Raw genomic sequence first — 16,417 nt, forward strand, 5'->3', positions numbered from 1 at the left:
CATTAAAATATTGAACTCCTATTAGACATTCAAGTTCTGTGGTAGGAGACAAAGATACAAAAATGAATAAAACATAATCCTCATTTGAGGAATGGAGTAAAGAAAAGAAAATTCTTAGATTTTATTAGTACAATGATAGAACTAACTACAGGTTATATTGTGAAAAATCTACTGACTTTTTACAATCTAAGTAGCCCAATCTGAGTCTTAGATTCTTTATTTGTAAGTTAGGAATAATTCTACCTCACTTCCAGACACAGTGAGTGTCTTATAAGATACTAATATTGTGATGGTGGGGCCTTAAAATAATCTTTTAAAAGGTAATATTGCAAAGTTCACTATTTCGGGGGGAATACTTTCGTATACCACCCCTTCTCGCCCTCTCTCTTTTTTTTTAAAACTAAAAACAATATGTGATCCTTTCACAAATTTTATTTGAAGGCTTATAATTCATTTTAAGTATGTATTTCAAGTAAATTTATTACACTAATAGCAGGTATTAAAAGGAAATTTCATCTTACTATTCTAGAAAATCAATTACTTTCTTTTCCCATCCTTTGTCCATGTTACAAAGCCATATCCTTGCATGTTTTCATGTTGTCACATTTGTATTTTTTGATGGCTGTGAAATATTTTATGACTGGATTTTTATAATTTGCTTAACCCCATATTGTTAGACATACCTCTGGAGAGAGATATGTGGAGAGAATGAAAAATTAAAAACAGCCTTCCTGTCCTTAAAATTCTAGGTGAACCTCTTACTAAGTGACTTTGAGCAATTTGTTTAACCTTTCTGAAACTTTCCTTTTTTTGCTTGCATTCTTTTTTTTTTTAAGATTTATTTTATTTATTTATGCATACAAGAACTGGCGTGTAGGTCTGAAGTACTGAGGATGAGAGGATTCACCAGAGACAGTGGGGTACAGAACAGGCAGATCCACTGAAACACACTGCTGAGGGGAGCAGGGGGCCAACCAGGAGAGGTCTATAGTGCCATGTGGGTCAGCTCCCTGGCCAGGCATCGAACTGAAACAAACTGAAGCAGCAGTGGCTGGCAATAGCTTGATAGTGCTGAGACTTTAACGGCTGTGCCACCAGGGAGGACACCCGCCTTTTTTTAAAAACTGTTTCTTCAACTATTTTCAAGGAAGGTGAATCTTAATAGGTACTCTACTTTCACTGCATTTAGAGGTGATTTATATAAAGTTCCTCCCAAAATTTGGCTATTGGATTAAAAACCATAATTTTAGTATTTGGTAATAATATAAATATTACGTAATGTGATACTTTTCACACATTGCACCACACGTGCTTCAGATTCCCCTTATGGCCACCATAGTCATATTATTGTGCGAACCCTATGTGCCTGGTCTCTTTAATTTTCTTTTTGTGTAGTTTGCACATTTTTTCCTTTCCCAGCCACCAAGTTTCGTCTTTAAGACCGACAACTGGCGGCCACGTGGGCTGAGGCGCGTCGACAGAGACTACATCTCCCAAGATGCTCCGCGGGCGCGCCGACAGGAAGTGGCCGGAGCATCTCCCGCCTCCACGCTGAGGCGAAAAGGTTCTATCCGGGGCCTTGGCGCTTCTCTTTCCTTTCGCGCCGGTTGCCGCTGCGGAGCGCGGCGGGTCCATGTGCGCAGTGAGCGGCGCTATTCCTGGCCCAGTAGCACCCGAGCTCAGGGTTTGACCGAGTCCGCGCTGCGATGGACCCCAACACCATTATCGAGGCCCTTCGGGGCACCATGGACCCAGCCCTGCGTGAGGCCGCAGAGCGCCAGCTAAATGAAGTAAGGACGCCGGGCTGGCGGCGGCGACGGGCGGGCGGGCTCCCCGGCCGGCCGAGTCCTTCGGGCCTGGCGGGCGGCACGGACCGCGTCGCCGAGGCCCAGCCGGAGGGGTGGGGCGGGGACCTGACGGCGAGCGCCACGCTGGGACGCCTCGGGCTGCTGCGGCGCTGGCGGCCGGAGCAGCCTTCGCGCTGGCTCCTGCGCTGGGCCTCTGTCTGCGGCTGAGGCGTGAGGAGCCGACTGAGGCGAGGCGGGCGTGACCGGCTGGACACATGGCAGGCTCGGGTGGCCGGCCGCGCTCTGGCTCGCTCCCAGCTCGGTCCTCGCGCCCGGGTGGGGGCGAAACTCCCTGCGAGGGTTTTCGGAGGTTTCCGGGAGCGGTGTTGGTCGGGCCGGGTTTGGAGGCGCTCCTGGGAAGGCAGAGTTGGCCCATTGGGGGCTGTGCCTGTCAGCTTGTCACTTGACTCATCAGTGACCTGCACAACTTTTCTCCTCTGCGCTGCTACGGAAAGCGTTCAGAGCCTTCCCCCCACTCCCCCGCGTCCTCCCCCTCTTGGGCAGGGCGAGGGAAGTGCAGGATGCCCATTTGAATCGGATTGTCTGCTTTTGATACTCTTAATGCCTCGGTCGGGGCGATGGGGCGATGTAGTGGAAAGGGTGACTGCACCTTTCCAGGTGGAGAGCGGAACCACTGGTTTCTTGAGTGACCTTGGGCAAGTCACTTAACCTTTTGATGCCGAGTTTTTCCCATTCATAAAATCAGGCCACAGAGAAACTGACAGTCAGATGAGATAAGGTAAGCTTTGAAACGTGCGGAGCTTCGTATTCACTCGCTGAGGGTTGGTTTCTTATATTTTTGGGGGGCCAAAGCTTGGAAAAAAGTCCTATGTGGGGTTTTTTTTTGGTGCTCTCTTCAGCTTCATCCTTTGTTTCTAAATTTCTGCAACTTTTTAAATAATAGTATTGTAAAGGCATCTTAAAAGGGACGTTGTAACTTCCTATACTAGCTAATAGTTGTAGGTATACTACCGAATCTGCTACTTTTAGTGAGATTTAGTGAACATTTTTTTAACGTAAAAAATTCCTCTTCAAAGGAGAAATTCGGTTACTTTATGGCCCTCTTAATTTGTAGGTAAATTGCTTCAAAACGTTATTTAGATTAACTTAGTATAAGTAGCAGGATTCTAAGTTGAACATCTTTAATGGAGACTGCACAATGCTAATTTGAGATCCCTTCCTTCAAGGAACTTGTGCTTTAAGATCACCCACAAACTTTAGACAAATTAAGTGTAAAATTATTTCAGAACAAAGTTAAATCTTTCATATGGAAATGAGACCAGCAGTAGGCCAGACCAAAATGATGCTCAAATTCTTAAGCTCAGAGTCACACTGGGAGAAGCTTAGATTTCTTTGGCATGTAAAATAGTGAGTTAAAACAGTTTCCTACTTTGAAACATTAGTAAACTATAGAGGATGTTAGGGGTTACTTTATTTTTGTTTTGTGGTAGACACAGGTAAAGATGAACATTTATGATGCATATGTAAAACCTAGACAACCTACAAGTTAAAGTATAGTGACTTCTATGATAGTACTTTGACTCAACATACTCGAGTATAATTATTTGAATATCTATTTGAAAGAAAGAGTTGGTTTCCTTAAATAAGAAAAATTGGGATAAGTAATACTGCTTGCAAAATTTGAAATTCGGTTCATTTATACCTCAACTAGGTATTGGATGTCTTGTTACATGCACTAACATCTTTTAATAGTGATGGGGGTATTTCACATACTAGTTTTTAGAAGACAAACAAATTAAAACAGTATTCAAAGCATTTTTTCACCTAACAGTTAAGCTGCTGTTAAGGTACTCCGGAGAGCAGGATATACTGCTTGTCTTTCTGTCAAAGAAAATTTGGTATCTGGTCTATGTTTCTGTGATAGCTATTTACATTTTATAAATTTATTTCAGTAATTACACTTGGAATTTTTAGTAGTTTTCCTAAGGTAACTTTTCTATTAGGATATTTATTTTCATCTCATATCTTAAATGCCGTTGTAGTGAAGGCCATTCATTTGAATACTTTTGCTTTGAAGTTTTTGTGTCAGACAGAACCTTGATTTAGGAAATAGATCCCAGATAAGTCTTGGAAGACAATTAACTCTAGTATGAATGAAGAAGTAACATTTTGTTTCTGCCAGGCACTTCATGCTTTGGAGGATAGAATGAATCAATATTACATGATGGTGTCATTCAACTGAGGCTATCTTTTGGTTCATTTAATTTAAAAAGAAATCATTGACATTTGAATGAATCTCTTCAACTAAGTAATAAGTAAATGTAAATGTTATCAATGTATTATAATTATATAATTAAAAAACAACAAGAAAGTGCCCCTGCTTTGTGGAGAATTGCACTTTACTGTTCGATCTAGTTGGAGCTCTTTTTTCACATTTATCTCAGTCTCGTTCTCTCACTTGCCTCTATCATAGGCTCCATGTCATTATATTCAGCTGTCTCCATATCGCAAAGGAGTTCCCTGCCTACCAAACTCCCTTATCTCCCTTTGTTTATTTTTTCTCTAGCACTGAATTATCATACATATTTTATCATCCTTCCTAATATAATTTTTGAGTTTCCAAGGTTGGTAATTTTTGTCTTTTGTTACTGCAGATGTATTTGTCAGTTTTAGCCTTCTTGGTTTCCTGTTATGATAGGTAACTTTGAAATAGTATAGTTGTTAACTCTGATATGCCATCCCACCTCAAGCATTTTTAGGGTATTTATGTATTTTAAGTACTGCATACAGAATTTATAAGTTCCATTAGACTATTAGGGACCACAGTAAGGATTCTCTTTTTGGCAGATGTATTCAGGATGTATCTGAATTAGTATTTCCTGCTGACTTACTCTTTGGTAGGTTATGAATTTTGATTTTTTTTTTTAACTGCTGTTAACAGTTTTGGAACTCATTGTCATGTTCCAATCTGAAATATCTTTATGTAATAAACTGCCTCAAAGACTGGAGAAAAGCATTTTAAAATGCCAGTATTCTTGGAAATACAATTGAAAATTCCCTGAACACTTTTTTTTTTTTTTAAATACGGAAGCATTCTGTGCTAGCTGGAAGATCTTAGGAAAGTTATTCAACCTCATTTTCCTTATGTATCCTTTGGGAATACAAAGGCTGTCATTTCCTACGTGTACATATGCACACACTTAGAAGAGCATAAAATGAACAAAGTAGTAGTATGTATATCATTTATTATGTGGGTTGTGTGAGATCAGACATAAAAAAATGATTGATACCTACTAAGTTGTCCAGATTACAAGAACTACTGCGTAAGTGCCAGTTGATTGACAAATCCAGCATGCCATACATTTTGTTTGCTACCTCGGTCTAGTAACTTGGTACTTGCGTATCTTAGTAGAAAAAGAATGGCACTAATGGAGAAAAAATACATGTCCTTCGAACAATGGGATCACTGGTAGACAGCATTAACATGGAAAGTGGCACAGTTATAAGCACCATACCTGGCTCTCAGTAAATATTTATTGAATGCAGAGAAAAATAAGAACTCAAATAATAGTTGGAAATACCAAAAATACTCACCTTTCAATCAGATTGTATTATAGGATCTGTCATTTCTCATTTAAATGCAGTATTTTATTGACTTGTATATCTAGAAGAGCAATTTTTAAAAAAAATTTGTTTAGGTAGGGGACTCCCTGGTGGCACAAGGTGTTAAGATGCAACCTATGAAGCTAACCGCAGCCACAGCAGCACAAGTTTGATCCCAGCCAGGGAGCTACCCACATGGCACAGCAGACCTCTCATGACTCACCGGCTACTCCCCTTAGGAGTGTATTTCGGTCGATTCCCCACTATCTCTGGTGAATTCTCTCAACCTCCACACTTCTGACCTGTCCCCCAGTTCTTATATGCATAAATAAATAAGTCTTTTTAAAAAATTTGTTTAGGTAATCTAAAATATGTAACATTTGGTATTGATTCAGCATTAATTATTATGTTCCAAAGACAGTTTGCTCTTAGGGATACAAAGGCTGTCACTTCCTACATGTACATAAGCACACACACAGAAGTACTTGTTTTTTTTGTTCGTAAAATAAAGATAAAACATCTCTGAAGGTTTTTGGCAGGTTATAATAGGCAATAATCTCTTCTCTCTTTCTGCCTTTTTTTTTTTTTTGGTGCCAGTGTTCTTCAATGGAAATCTCTCTTACATAAACCTTATGCTGCTTATCCCTCCTATTAAGCTCTTACCACCTAGAACTAAAATTTTTCCTATCCATAAACCTTGTCAATCCATCTTAAATGACATCTTTTCCTGTTTTGATCTTCCATGGTATTGTGAACTCAATACTCAGCACCTAATCTTATATATTATTCCTTACATTTTAACCTATTTCTATTTGAACTAGGTGATTGCTTTCTTGTCTACTTAAGAATTTATTGATTTTTACTCATCTCTGTGGGAATAAAATGAAGATTTTTCTTTTTTGGGCCCTGGAATACTTAGTTAACGGTAGAGACACTCAACCAATAGTTGTTTCTGTTATTTGGAAAAAATTTGGGGGTAAAAAAACATATGACAAGTACTATCTCTGCTGAAGATTCAATACAATAACACGAGACAGAAGTCCTGGCTTCCATAAAACTGAAGTGTTTTAATTTATCTATTTTTTTTTTATTGAAGTCATTGTTTTACATCCTTGATAATATGTTGTCATTATAGTGTTTTTACCTTTCTGGAGAAGCCGACGCTTTAAATGTAATGTCAAATTTTTTTTTTGAAGTATTGATATTTATCTTAATGATAGTTCTCAGGTTGGTTCATTTAAAAGCAAGTGTCTTTGTTCTAGGCACTGAACTAAGTGGAAGATGCAAAGAAGGCATCATCCATGCCTTTCTGGAATTCTGTGTGGTTAGGACTATAATAAAGCTATGTTTGGATGAGGAAACTTAAATTAGGTAAGGCAGATATGGCCTCAGCATCAATATTCTTCCCACCTTCTACTTGGAATCATGAACAGTGCCCTAACAGGAATTAGAAGGCTTACTTAGAAGGCATATAAATACCCTGTTCCTCATTTAATGTGCTATGAAATGGTTATGTCAGTAGAAATGCTGCTTTCTTATATTACTTTTTCAGGAAGTGGGCTTAGCTTTGATAAATTTTTTATATTGATAAATTTCTTTATGTTTTCTGTTTATCTTTTAAGTTCATAAACTATCCTGAGTTACTTCTGGGATATTCACAGATGGTAACTATTTCTACTATAAGTGATACTTTATTTTTATTTTTTTTTTTTATATTTAAAGAGCAGGTTTATTAGGGAAACGGAAAGGGACAGGTTTTGCTAAGAGAGACCTGCACGGTTGCCGGCGGCGGGCGGCCTTGAGGAGAGCAACCTTCGCTGTGGGAGGTCAGTGAAGAGAAGCCCCGGCATGGTACAGGTCACGGGCAGCCCGAAAGCTGCTGCCCTGCAGAGGGAGAGAGTTGGTAAGAAGAGGCACCTGCATAGTCACAGGTGGGCAGTGGGAGTGCTGCCTACTTTATTTTTAATGGCTAATTTGATTTCATTTTATTGAAGGGTTTTACAAAGTAATGAAAATTTTAGGTCTGGAAAAGTGCAGAATGAGGGCATGTGTTCAACAAAATATGAGACTATGGTATGTATGTTTTTGGAAGACAAGTAGTTTGTAGTCTGAACAAGTAACTTTCCTTAATTGGGAATATATTGATATACATACTGGTCTGAATTTGGGAGAAAGTCCCTGGGTAATTTGGTTATTAGACAGGAAGTTATACAGTGATAGAGCATGCTAAAGATCTGAAGAAAAGATAACACCATATTAATATTTGTAAGAAAACATTTTTCTTTTTTTTTTTTTAAGATGTTATATATTTATGCATACAAGAACTGGGGTACAGGCCAGAGGTGTGGGGGTTGAGAGGATTCACCAGAGACAGAGCGGGGAACAGAACACGCAGATTGACTGAAATACACTACTGAGGGGAGCAGCAGGTGAGTCAGGAGGGGTCTGCTGCCCCATGTGGGTAGCTCCCTGGTGGGGATCAAACTCCTGCTGCAGTGGCTGCGGTTAGCTTCATAGGTTGCGTCTTAACACCTTGCGCCACCAGGGAGGCCTGACATTTTTCTTTTTAATTTGTTGTAGATTAATATATCATTTTATATTGTTTTTGTCAGTGGAACATTAAAGACAAGTGTGATTTAAAGTGGTTCTTTTTTGGTCACTAAAAGTTTTTTTAAACTTAGTTTGAAAACATTTAAGTATGATCACTTTAATGAAAAGGGAGGAAGAAACAGTGAAGAGCTTCAGCCTAGCCCTGATTCTCCGGTCTTCACCTCACTATGTCTCATATTTTATGTGGGTAAATATATACAATATTTGCCTTGTTAAATTCTTTAGTAAAACAAGGGTTAGATATTACTGGCTCTTGCAATTTCCTGGTTGTGTTCATTTTATGTAAAATCTTAAGTCACTGCCACTTTTAAGTGGTATGAAGTGTAGTTGCTAATTGAAGGTGTCTGGTATTCCATTGGGGAGAAATAATAAAAAGTTACCTCTCAAAAAGGAAGTTTTAAAATGCATTGACATTTGTTGATTACATTGGAGAATGTGGGTCTAGAGGGGAAATTCATTTTGAAGAAAACATTTTGACTTAAAGGATTAAGTCTTGGTTTGAGGAGCTGGTAAAATATCAAGGAGAAAATGTCTAGCAGGCATTTGAGAATATGAAATTGAAGTTTAAGAGAAAAAGCAGCAATGGAAAAGTGATCTTTATTCTTCAGGTGATGACAAAGGCAGTAGTGTGATCAAGAGGTGTGAGGTGGACCAGAGGGCTACACTTTAGGCCATGACCATTTTGGGGACTTTGAGAAATAGTAGAACGGAGACTGGCCAATATTGTACATACATATAATAGGAAGAAGCTGAGAAAAGGAATTTCAAGAAAGAAGGTTTGTTGTAGGTAATTTAAATGTCCTTTTTCCTTAAATGAATTTTATAAATTTTCTACTTTTGTAGTAAGTAAAAAGTAACTAATAAAAGAAAGGGTTGTTAAAATGAGAGAGATTAAAATGAAGACGGGGAGAGGAAGCCATAGAAGCTTTTAAAATATTGGTAGCTTTGAAGAAAGCAATTTCTGCTTACAGAGTTAGTGAGTGGTAATGCTACAACGGGGTGGGGACAGGATTAAATAGGTTAAGATTACTAAAGTCGGGGAATCTGATCATTTGGTTTTATGTGGTTTTCTTTGCTTTTTTTTTCCTTTTGTAAAGTTACTTATTTTGTGGGATGGGTGAAGCTACCTGTGGAGTAGAAGTTTTTCAGGTATATTATCACCTGTTGTAATAATAGTTTTTCTCCTGTCATGTTTTACAGTCATCTATGCTAGAATTGCATCCTTCATACTGCTTTAAGATCTCATCTTCCTGTAGCTTAGATCTATCTGATTATGTAAATCTTTTCCCCACAGTTTGCACTTGTTAGATCTTGAGGTGGCCACAGTTTACCTTTTCATTTTTGTCTTTCACTGTTTACTTTTATTCTCTTAATAATAGTTTTAACATATATTTTTTAAGACATACTTTTTCTTTTAAAAATTTTTTCTCTGGGGAATGTAGCCAAGATGAAAATGCATACATTGTGCAAAAATGAAAAAATGGTGTAAAAAATATATAAAATAATCTTTTCTCCCCATGTCTATGAGTATAAGGGCTTTAAAATTAACTCAAATTTTAATTAATCTGGGGCCTCCCCGGTGGCGCAGTGGTTGAGCGCTGGGTTGCGAAGCTGCCCGCAGCCTCTGCAGCGCCGGTTTGATCCCCGGCTGCTCCCCGGCCACTGGAGGAGGATCCCACATGGCGCGCAGACCTCTCCTGCCGCCCGCTGCTCCCCTCAGCAGTGTCCTTCGGTCCTTCTGCCTGCTCTGCTCCCCACTCTGGCTCTGGTGAATTCTCTCACCCTCCCGCGCTTCTGACTGTACCCAGTGCTTGTATAAATAAATAAATAAATCTTTAAAAAAAATTAAAAAAAAATTTTAATTAATCTGTCAAACTATCTTGGAATGATCTTTTCTCTCTATAAAAATCTGACACATTGTAAGTGATAGTAAGGGGGGTGAGGTTAATAGTGATGGAGTTGGGGGCAGTTGAAGAATATTAACGAGATGGATTAAGGGTGAATGTTGAATTATCTGGTTGATGAAGAAATAATATCAAACTAAGAAGTTATCTAGAAAGGAAATTTTGTGTTATGGTTGGTGTCTTTTAAATGAGTATTATTAGCATTTTTAACTCTACTTAATGATGTGTAATGTCCTGTTTGTTATTTCATTTTTTGTGGTTCTCTACTAGAAGCTAAGATCTTGAAGAAGGGCCTTTAATTAGTGCTAGCATCCAGAAGTTTCATTAATACATTGCCTCATATAAAAAATTTATTGTAGCATCCTCTCAGAGATGTCTTGATGTTTGCCAAATTGTTGGGAATAATTCCGTAATTAATCAAATTTTAAAGGATTTTTGTGATTGATGCTAGTTTATTTTTAAAATCACCATGAAGTTTTTTAAAATATAACATGATATATAATAGTTAATATGTGAAAGAAATTCTTTTAAATATGTGATAGTTTGCAACACCCAAGAATGCTAGATAGTTGTTACCTATTGTTTAAAAGAGTGATTTTTTTTCCCCTAATTTGAACAGTTCTATGTGTTCTTTTATTTGATCTGTGTTTAATACTTTTACAAACCTGTAGGCTTTTTTGTTTGTTTTTAAACTTTATTGAAGTATAGTTTATGTATCATAAAATTCAGCTGTTTTAAGTGAACATCAAAGATTTTTTTAGATCTACTAAATCAAACTGCAACTCTCACTGCAGTCTAGTTTTAGAATAGTCCCATAACCCCAATAAATTACTTCCTTTTACTTTACTAACTAAACATGTTTTAGATTTATATTTTTATGTTTTTGAAGGTAAAGTGACTTAAACCAGAGTAATGAAATGATAAGTGCTTCTCTTGAGATTTTTTTTTAAAAAATTAGGACTTCATTGAATTCAGCCACTTCAGAGTTCAGTTCAGTGGTTTTTAGTATATTCAGAGTTAAAGCACCCATCACCACAAACTTAAGAACAATATCACCCCAAAAAGAACCCCCATTCCCAATAGCAGGTGACTCCCTACCCCCACCCCCTGTCCTAGGTCACTTTCTTTCTATAATGTAACCTGTTTTGTGTAAGTGAAATCAAGTATAGTTTTCTGTGACTATCTTTCACAAATATGTTTTTAAGGTTCATACACATTATAATATGTATTAGTACTTCATTCTTTATCATCAGATAATATTCCATTGTATTATATATGTCATACTCTGCTTATCCATTCAGCAGTTGGTAATGTGTGGGTTTTCACTTTGGGGCTATTATAAAGAACGTTATAATAAATTATTCAGTTAAAAGAAGTTGTTTTTTTTTTTTTTTAAGTGAGGACTAATTTACATATAAAAATAGTTACAACTGTAATTTTTACTTAGGTACTGCCAGGTTACTTGTATCACTATTGACTAAATTAGATTTGCCTGTCCTTGACCTTCCTATAAATAAAAATACATGGTATATACTCACGTAGCCTCTCAGTGTTTTTAAGATCCATATTATTGCTTGATTTCATAGGATATTTTTTAAGTTACTGTGTATTTCCACATATGAATTATACCATGTTTGTTTAAATATTCACTTCTTAATACACAGGTATTATTGTGGCTATAAACACTTGTTTCTCTCATATATAAGGGTGAAGTTGCTATGTTGTAGGTTAGGTACATATTCCAAACTGTCAGTTGTCCAATATGGCTGTACCATTTTACATCTGTCAGCAACTAGAGTTCCATTTCTTTCTATATCCTCACCAGTACTTTGGTGTATTGCATATCTTGTTTTGGGGTGGGACTGTCTCCACTTGTACTAATTTTGTAATTCACATGTGCACATATTTGCTCATTTTTGTTTTGGAGTAATTAACTCTTAGAACATATAAAAGTTTTGCTTTTTATCTTCTTGATGATAACACTTACGACTTTCAGCTGTCGGCGTCATATTTAGGTTTTGCCAAACCATGAGTAGCATCATATGTTCACTTTAATTCACATGTAGCTGTTATGTGTCCAAAAAAAGTGGTAGGTGGTTTAACATGACTTCTAAATTTAAACCAACATCTTCGTTTTGGGTTCCAATCATCAAAAACAGTCTTTTTCAATTCAGAGGGGGATAACACCAGAGAATGTTATATACACAAAATCACATAAGCTGTATTTTACAGGTATTTTAAGGAACTAAAGAGTAATTGGGGCAGTGTTTAACTTATGACCTACTTACCAACTTTAAAATATACTGAGAAAGATGGGTTTCTGTTGTATATGGATATATAAACATTTGTTTTAATATATTTACTAAAATACTTTTCGTGTTTTATTTGTTCCTTACAGCCATCCTGTGAAGTAGATTTTATTATATTAATTTTGTAAAAAAGACATTTTTTCTGAGTCAATTTGTTCAAGGGTTAGAAATGAAAGAAGTGCCATCCCCTGCATTTATAACCTGGCCTTTGTGATTCTGGTATTCTGTTTCAGGAGTTCATAATGTGCAGGATAAGATATATACATAATTTTAAAAAGTGACCTAAAAAGTGCCATAGTACTAGTATGGCTAGTAGTATCCTTTGTGGGTTCATCTCTGTGCCTCTTAAATATAAATACCCTTTTTCACCCTACCTCTGGATGATCGCAACTGCTTCCAAGGCATTTTTATTATTGCTTCATTTAGTTATTTATTAAATTTGTTTAATGTCTTAAATGAAGGGCATCATATGAAGAACAGGCTGTACAAATAGTATAGTCCCTACTAAAGTGGAGCTTAAGGTCTAATTAATAGGAGAGGCAGACAGAATTACTCTACAAATATAATTATAAATAGGTAATGAATGTTGAAAAAAAAAAAACTGGGGAGATTGTGGGAGTAATTGGGAGCCTAATTTTAGCTTGAGTGATCAGTCAGGAAAGGCTTCTCTAAGGAAATGTTAAGTTGAAACCCAAAGAATGTGAGACTGAACCAGTTAACTCTGGTGGAGTGTTGGAGAGAAGTGTTGAGAGTAGAAAGTCTGAAATGGGCTTATTGAAAGAAGTTAGTGAAGGCTAGAAAGGCATAAAGTTTGCTTAAATGATAGTGAATATTATGCAGGGCCTTATTTATGCACTTTGAGTAGTAGAGTAGAATGCTGTTAAAAGGCTTACCAGGGAATGGATTGATAATTTTAAAGATGGTTGGAGGGCCTCCCCGGTGGCGCAGCAGTTGAGCGCTGGGTTGCCAAGCTGCCCGCTGCCTCTGTGGCGCCGGGTCGATCCCCGTCTGCTCCCCGGCCACCGGAGGAGTATCCCACATGGCGCGCAGACCTCTCCCGCCCGCTGTTCCCCTCAGCAGTGTACTTCGGTCCTTCTGCCTGCTCTGCTCCCTGCTCTGGCTCTGGTGAATTCTCTCACCTTCCTGCGCTTCTGACTGTACCCAGTGCATGTGTAAACAAAACAAAACAAACAAACAAACAAATAAACATGCCTCTATAAAAAAAAAAAAGAAAATGGATATAAAATTGACAGGATACATACTGAATTGGCATAGAGAAAAGGGAAGTTAACAGGATAGGGATGAGAAAGGTTAGGATAGCTGGTAAAAAGTAACAACAGCTTTTAGGGGGAAGAGGCGTGAGGCTTTGAACAACATAGTAAATCTGAGAAACCTATGATAAAATGAAGATACGGGATGCTAAATAGCTCTGCTCTGTTGGAGTGATAAAACTGGGTGTAACATTTAGCATACAGATGGTACTTACAGTTGGGGATGGATGAGATCAGCTGGAAGGTGGAAAAAAATCAGCTATTACTGAGTCCTGGTGCCATCAAGAATTTTTCGATAATCTGCTTGCAAAGGAGCCTGAGAAGGGGCGAGGAAAAGTGTATGAATTGCATGAGTGGAAACATGTTTCAAGAAAATGATAGTTGTTGACTATATTCACATCTATTTAGAATATTGGAAAGGCCAAATACCTCCCTTTCACTTACCTAACTCCTGTTAAAGTCTTAAATTTAAGCATTACTTCTTCCAGTTAGTACATCTTTCAGTTCTTCCAGTGTTCTCTGCTTCTTCCATTATACTTTATGCAACTACCTGTTTGATTATCTTGTTTTCTAAATTTTTAAGTTTCCGTGAGGTCTTGGGGCCTTGTTGTCTTGTTCAGTGCTCTAGTCTTAGCTCCAGACATAGTGTCTTGAACAAAAAAAAAAATCTAAATAATTTTTGTATGAATGAATGAAGTATCACTCTGGGTTCTAATGAGGAAGATTTTTTTTATATTCAAAGTGTTTTTTTTTTTTTGCTTCTAAGATTGTGCTTTGTACAATGTTTGGGGGTGGGGTGGGGGGGTTGTAAAGAGGAAACTAAAAGAAAAAGTCACTATTGTTCATGTGAACAAATGTAGAAAAATTGTTAAAACTTGGGCTGGAAGATGATGACTTTGTTAGGTGGTAATTTTAAGGGGCAGGGTAGGGGGAAGGAAACTACCCTTTTTGTACTGTTGATGAACGTGGTCCAATTTCCATTGCATAAAATTTGGTAAACAAATACATAAAAGATAGCTCTCTATAAATCCACTATCCCAGCACTAACTATAAGGTTTTTCCCCTACTGTCCAAAAGTAGAATAGTTCCTATTTGGTATGATTTGGTATGTTATATTTTGGGCTATGGGAACATAATTACCATTAATTTACACTTGATCTTAGCCAGAAGGCCGAGAAGCAGTTAACCATTAATTTATATGAAACAGTTTTTGAGTGTTCCCTGACACCACCCCCCCCGCCCAAATATCAGATACCAAATAGGAATTTTCTACTTCAAATACTGATGCAAACCTATATTAATACTTTTTGGTGTGTTTCATTCTTTCCTGTATGTGTTATATTACATAATCATACAAATATATTTTCTATTGAAATATAATGTGCATATAGAAAAAGGAGGGTATAGTCATTTTTCACAAATGGAACACACTTAGAGTTAACAGCTATATTTAGAAATAAAGCATCTACACTTTACAAACCTTCCTACCCTCAGCTGTTTTACTGATTTAGTTTGTCTTTAGCCACTTAATAGGATGTCTCTATGGAAAAGTCATTACTGAAATGGGGACATGTAGGTGTCACAGAGGTTACTGTTTTGAGCCGCTGACGCCGTGTAGATTAAGAATGCTAGTTAGGGGTACATGGAAGTACCGTGTATATGCAGGCATGTACAAACATCCAAAATGTTTTAGAAATTAGAGTATTAAATTTTTTGAGATCATTATAGTGATTGTTGGGAAATAAGGCTGGAATCAACTTTGAGCCAGTCATGCTGTGGAATAGAGTACTAAGAATATTTGCAGAAATTTAAAATGTATTTTTTTGTTTGTAGGCACACAAGTCTCTGAATTTTGTTTCAACACTGCTTCAGATTACTATGTCGGAACAACTGGATTTACCTGTGAGACAAGCAGGCAAGTCTCCAGAATTCTTTTCTTAGGTGTATGCAAATACATTATTTTAAAAGACCCATACCTGAATAACAGGCATATCTTGGGGTAGTCCTTTAGGGGTTGGTTTGCCCTCGTGTGTTTGCTACAAACAGTAAATGTCTCGATACCTGGTCATAGAAGTTGAAGTAATTGTAATACATTGAATTAAAAGAAGTTGGAAGTGGAGGTTTATTAAAATACTGTATATATTTTATTTCCCTTCCTGATGAGTGATTCTAACATACAAATCTCTTTGTTTATCCAATTTGCTAACAGCTTTATGCTTTCACTGAGCCACTTATATTTTAGTCACATATCTTGCTTTTCTTTTTCCCTAGAGCAGGTTTTTTTTTGTTTTTTGCTTACTTCATTTAAAATATTAGTAAGATTTTCCTTTTTGGTCGTTAGAATTTAATCTCAGGTCTGTTTCACTGATAATAGTATTCTCGGTACATAAAATATTGCATCACACATTGAAAATAATGAACAAATGTAAATTCTTCATGATTTTAAATAATTTGTAAGTAACATAATAGTGGAACATTTTTTCTGCCTATAAAATATATTAATTTCAGTGGAACTTGGTCAGCAGTGAGTCTTTATTTCTAATTTAGTAGGAAAAGGGTGCTTTGATAGTTTCAACTGTCATTTCTTTTTGCTTTTGAAGGGGACATTTTCCATTTCGTTATTAGTAACAACAGTGGATCTGAAAGAAAACAATTGAGCTATAGACTTTTAAAAGTGATATTTACAATACTGTTATAATAAATATTCTTTTGTCAAATTGATCTGTATTTTAGGTGTTATCTATTTGAAAAATATGATAACACAATATTGGCCTGATCGGGAAGCAGTACCAGGGGATATATCCCCTTATACTATTCCAGAAGAAGATCGACATTGTATTCGAGAAAACATTGTAGAAGCCATTATCCACTCTCCCGAGCTCATCAGGTATATATATATGTATATTTTTAAT

The 16,417-nt window shown here is 37.0% G+C and overlaps 1 protein-coding gene across 1 annotated transcript in view; it reads left to right on the forward strand.

The window, feature by feature from the left end:
* Nucleotides 1-1,559: 1,559 nt before the first annotated feature.
* The window catches only part of IPO7 (importin 7), a 48,572-nt gene continuing 33,714 nt past the window's right edge, over nt 1,560-16,417 (forward strand). The window contains exons 1-3 of the mRNA XM_037522639.2: nt 1,560-1,790; nt 15,339-15,420; nt 16,239-16,392. Coding sequence (XP_037378536.1) covers nt 1,707-1,790; nt 15,339-15,420; nt 16,239-16,392 — 320 coding nt within the window. The 5' untranslated portion in view covers nt 1,560-1,706. The remainder of the gene's footprint in view (nt 1,791-15,338; nt 15,421-16,238; nt 16,393-16,417) is intronic.

The sequence above is a fragment of the Talpa occidentalis genome, unplaced genomic scaffold, assembly GCF_014898055.3.
Source record: "Talpa occidentalis isolate TD23 unplaced genomic scaffold, MPIMG_talOcc4v2.1 talOcc4.3, whole genome shotgun sequence".
In the NCBI taxonomy this organism is placed as follows: Eukaryota; Metazoa; Chordata; class Mammalia; order Eulipotyphla; family Talpidae; genus Talpa; species Talpa occidentalis.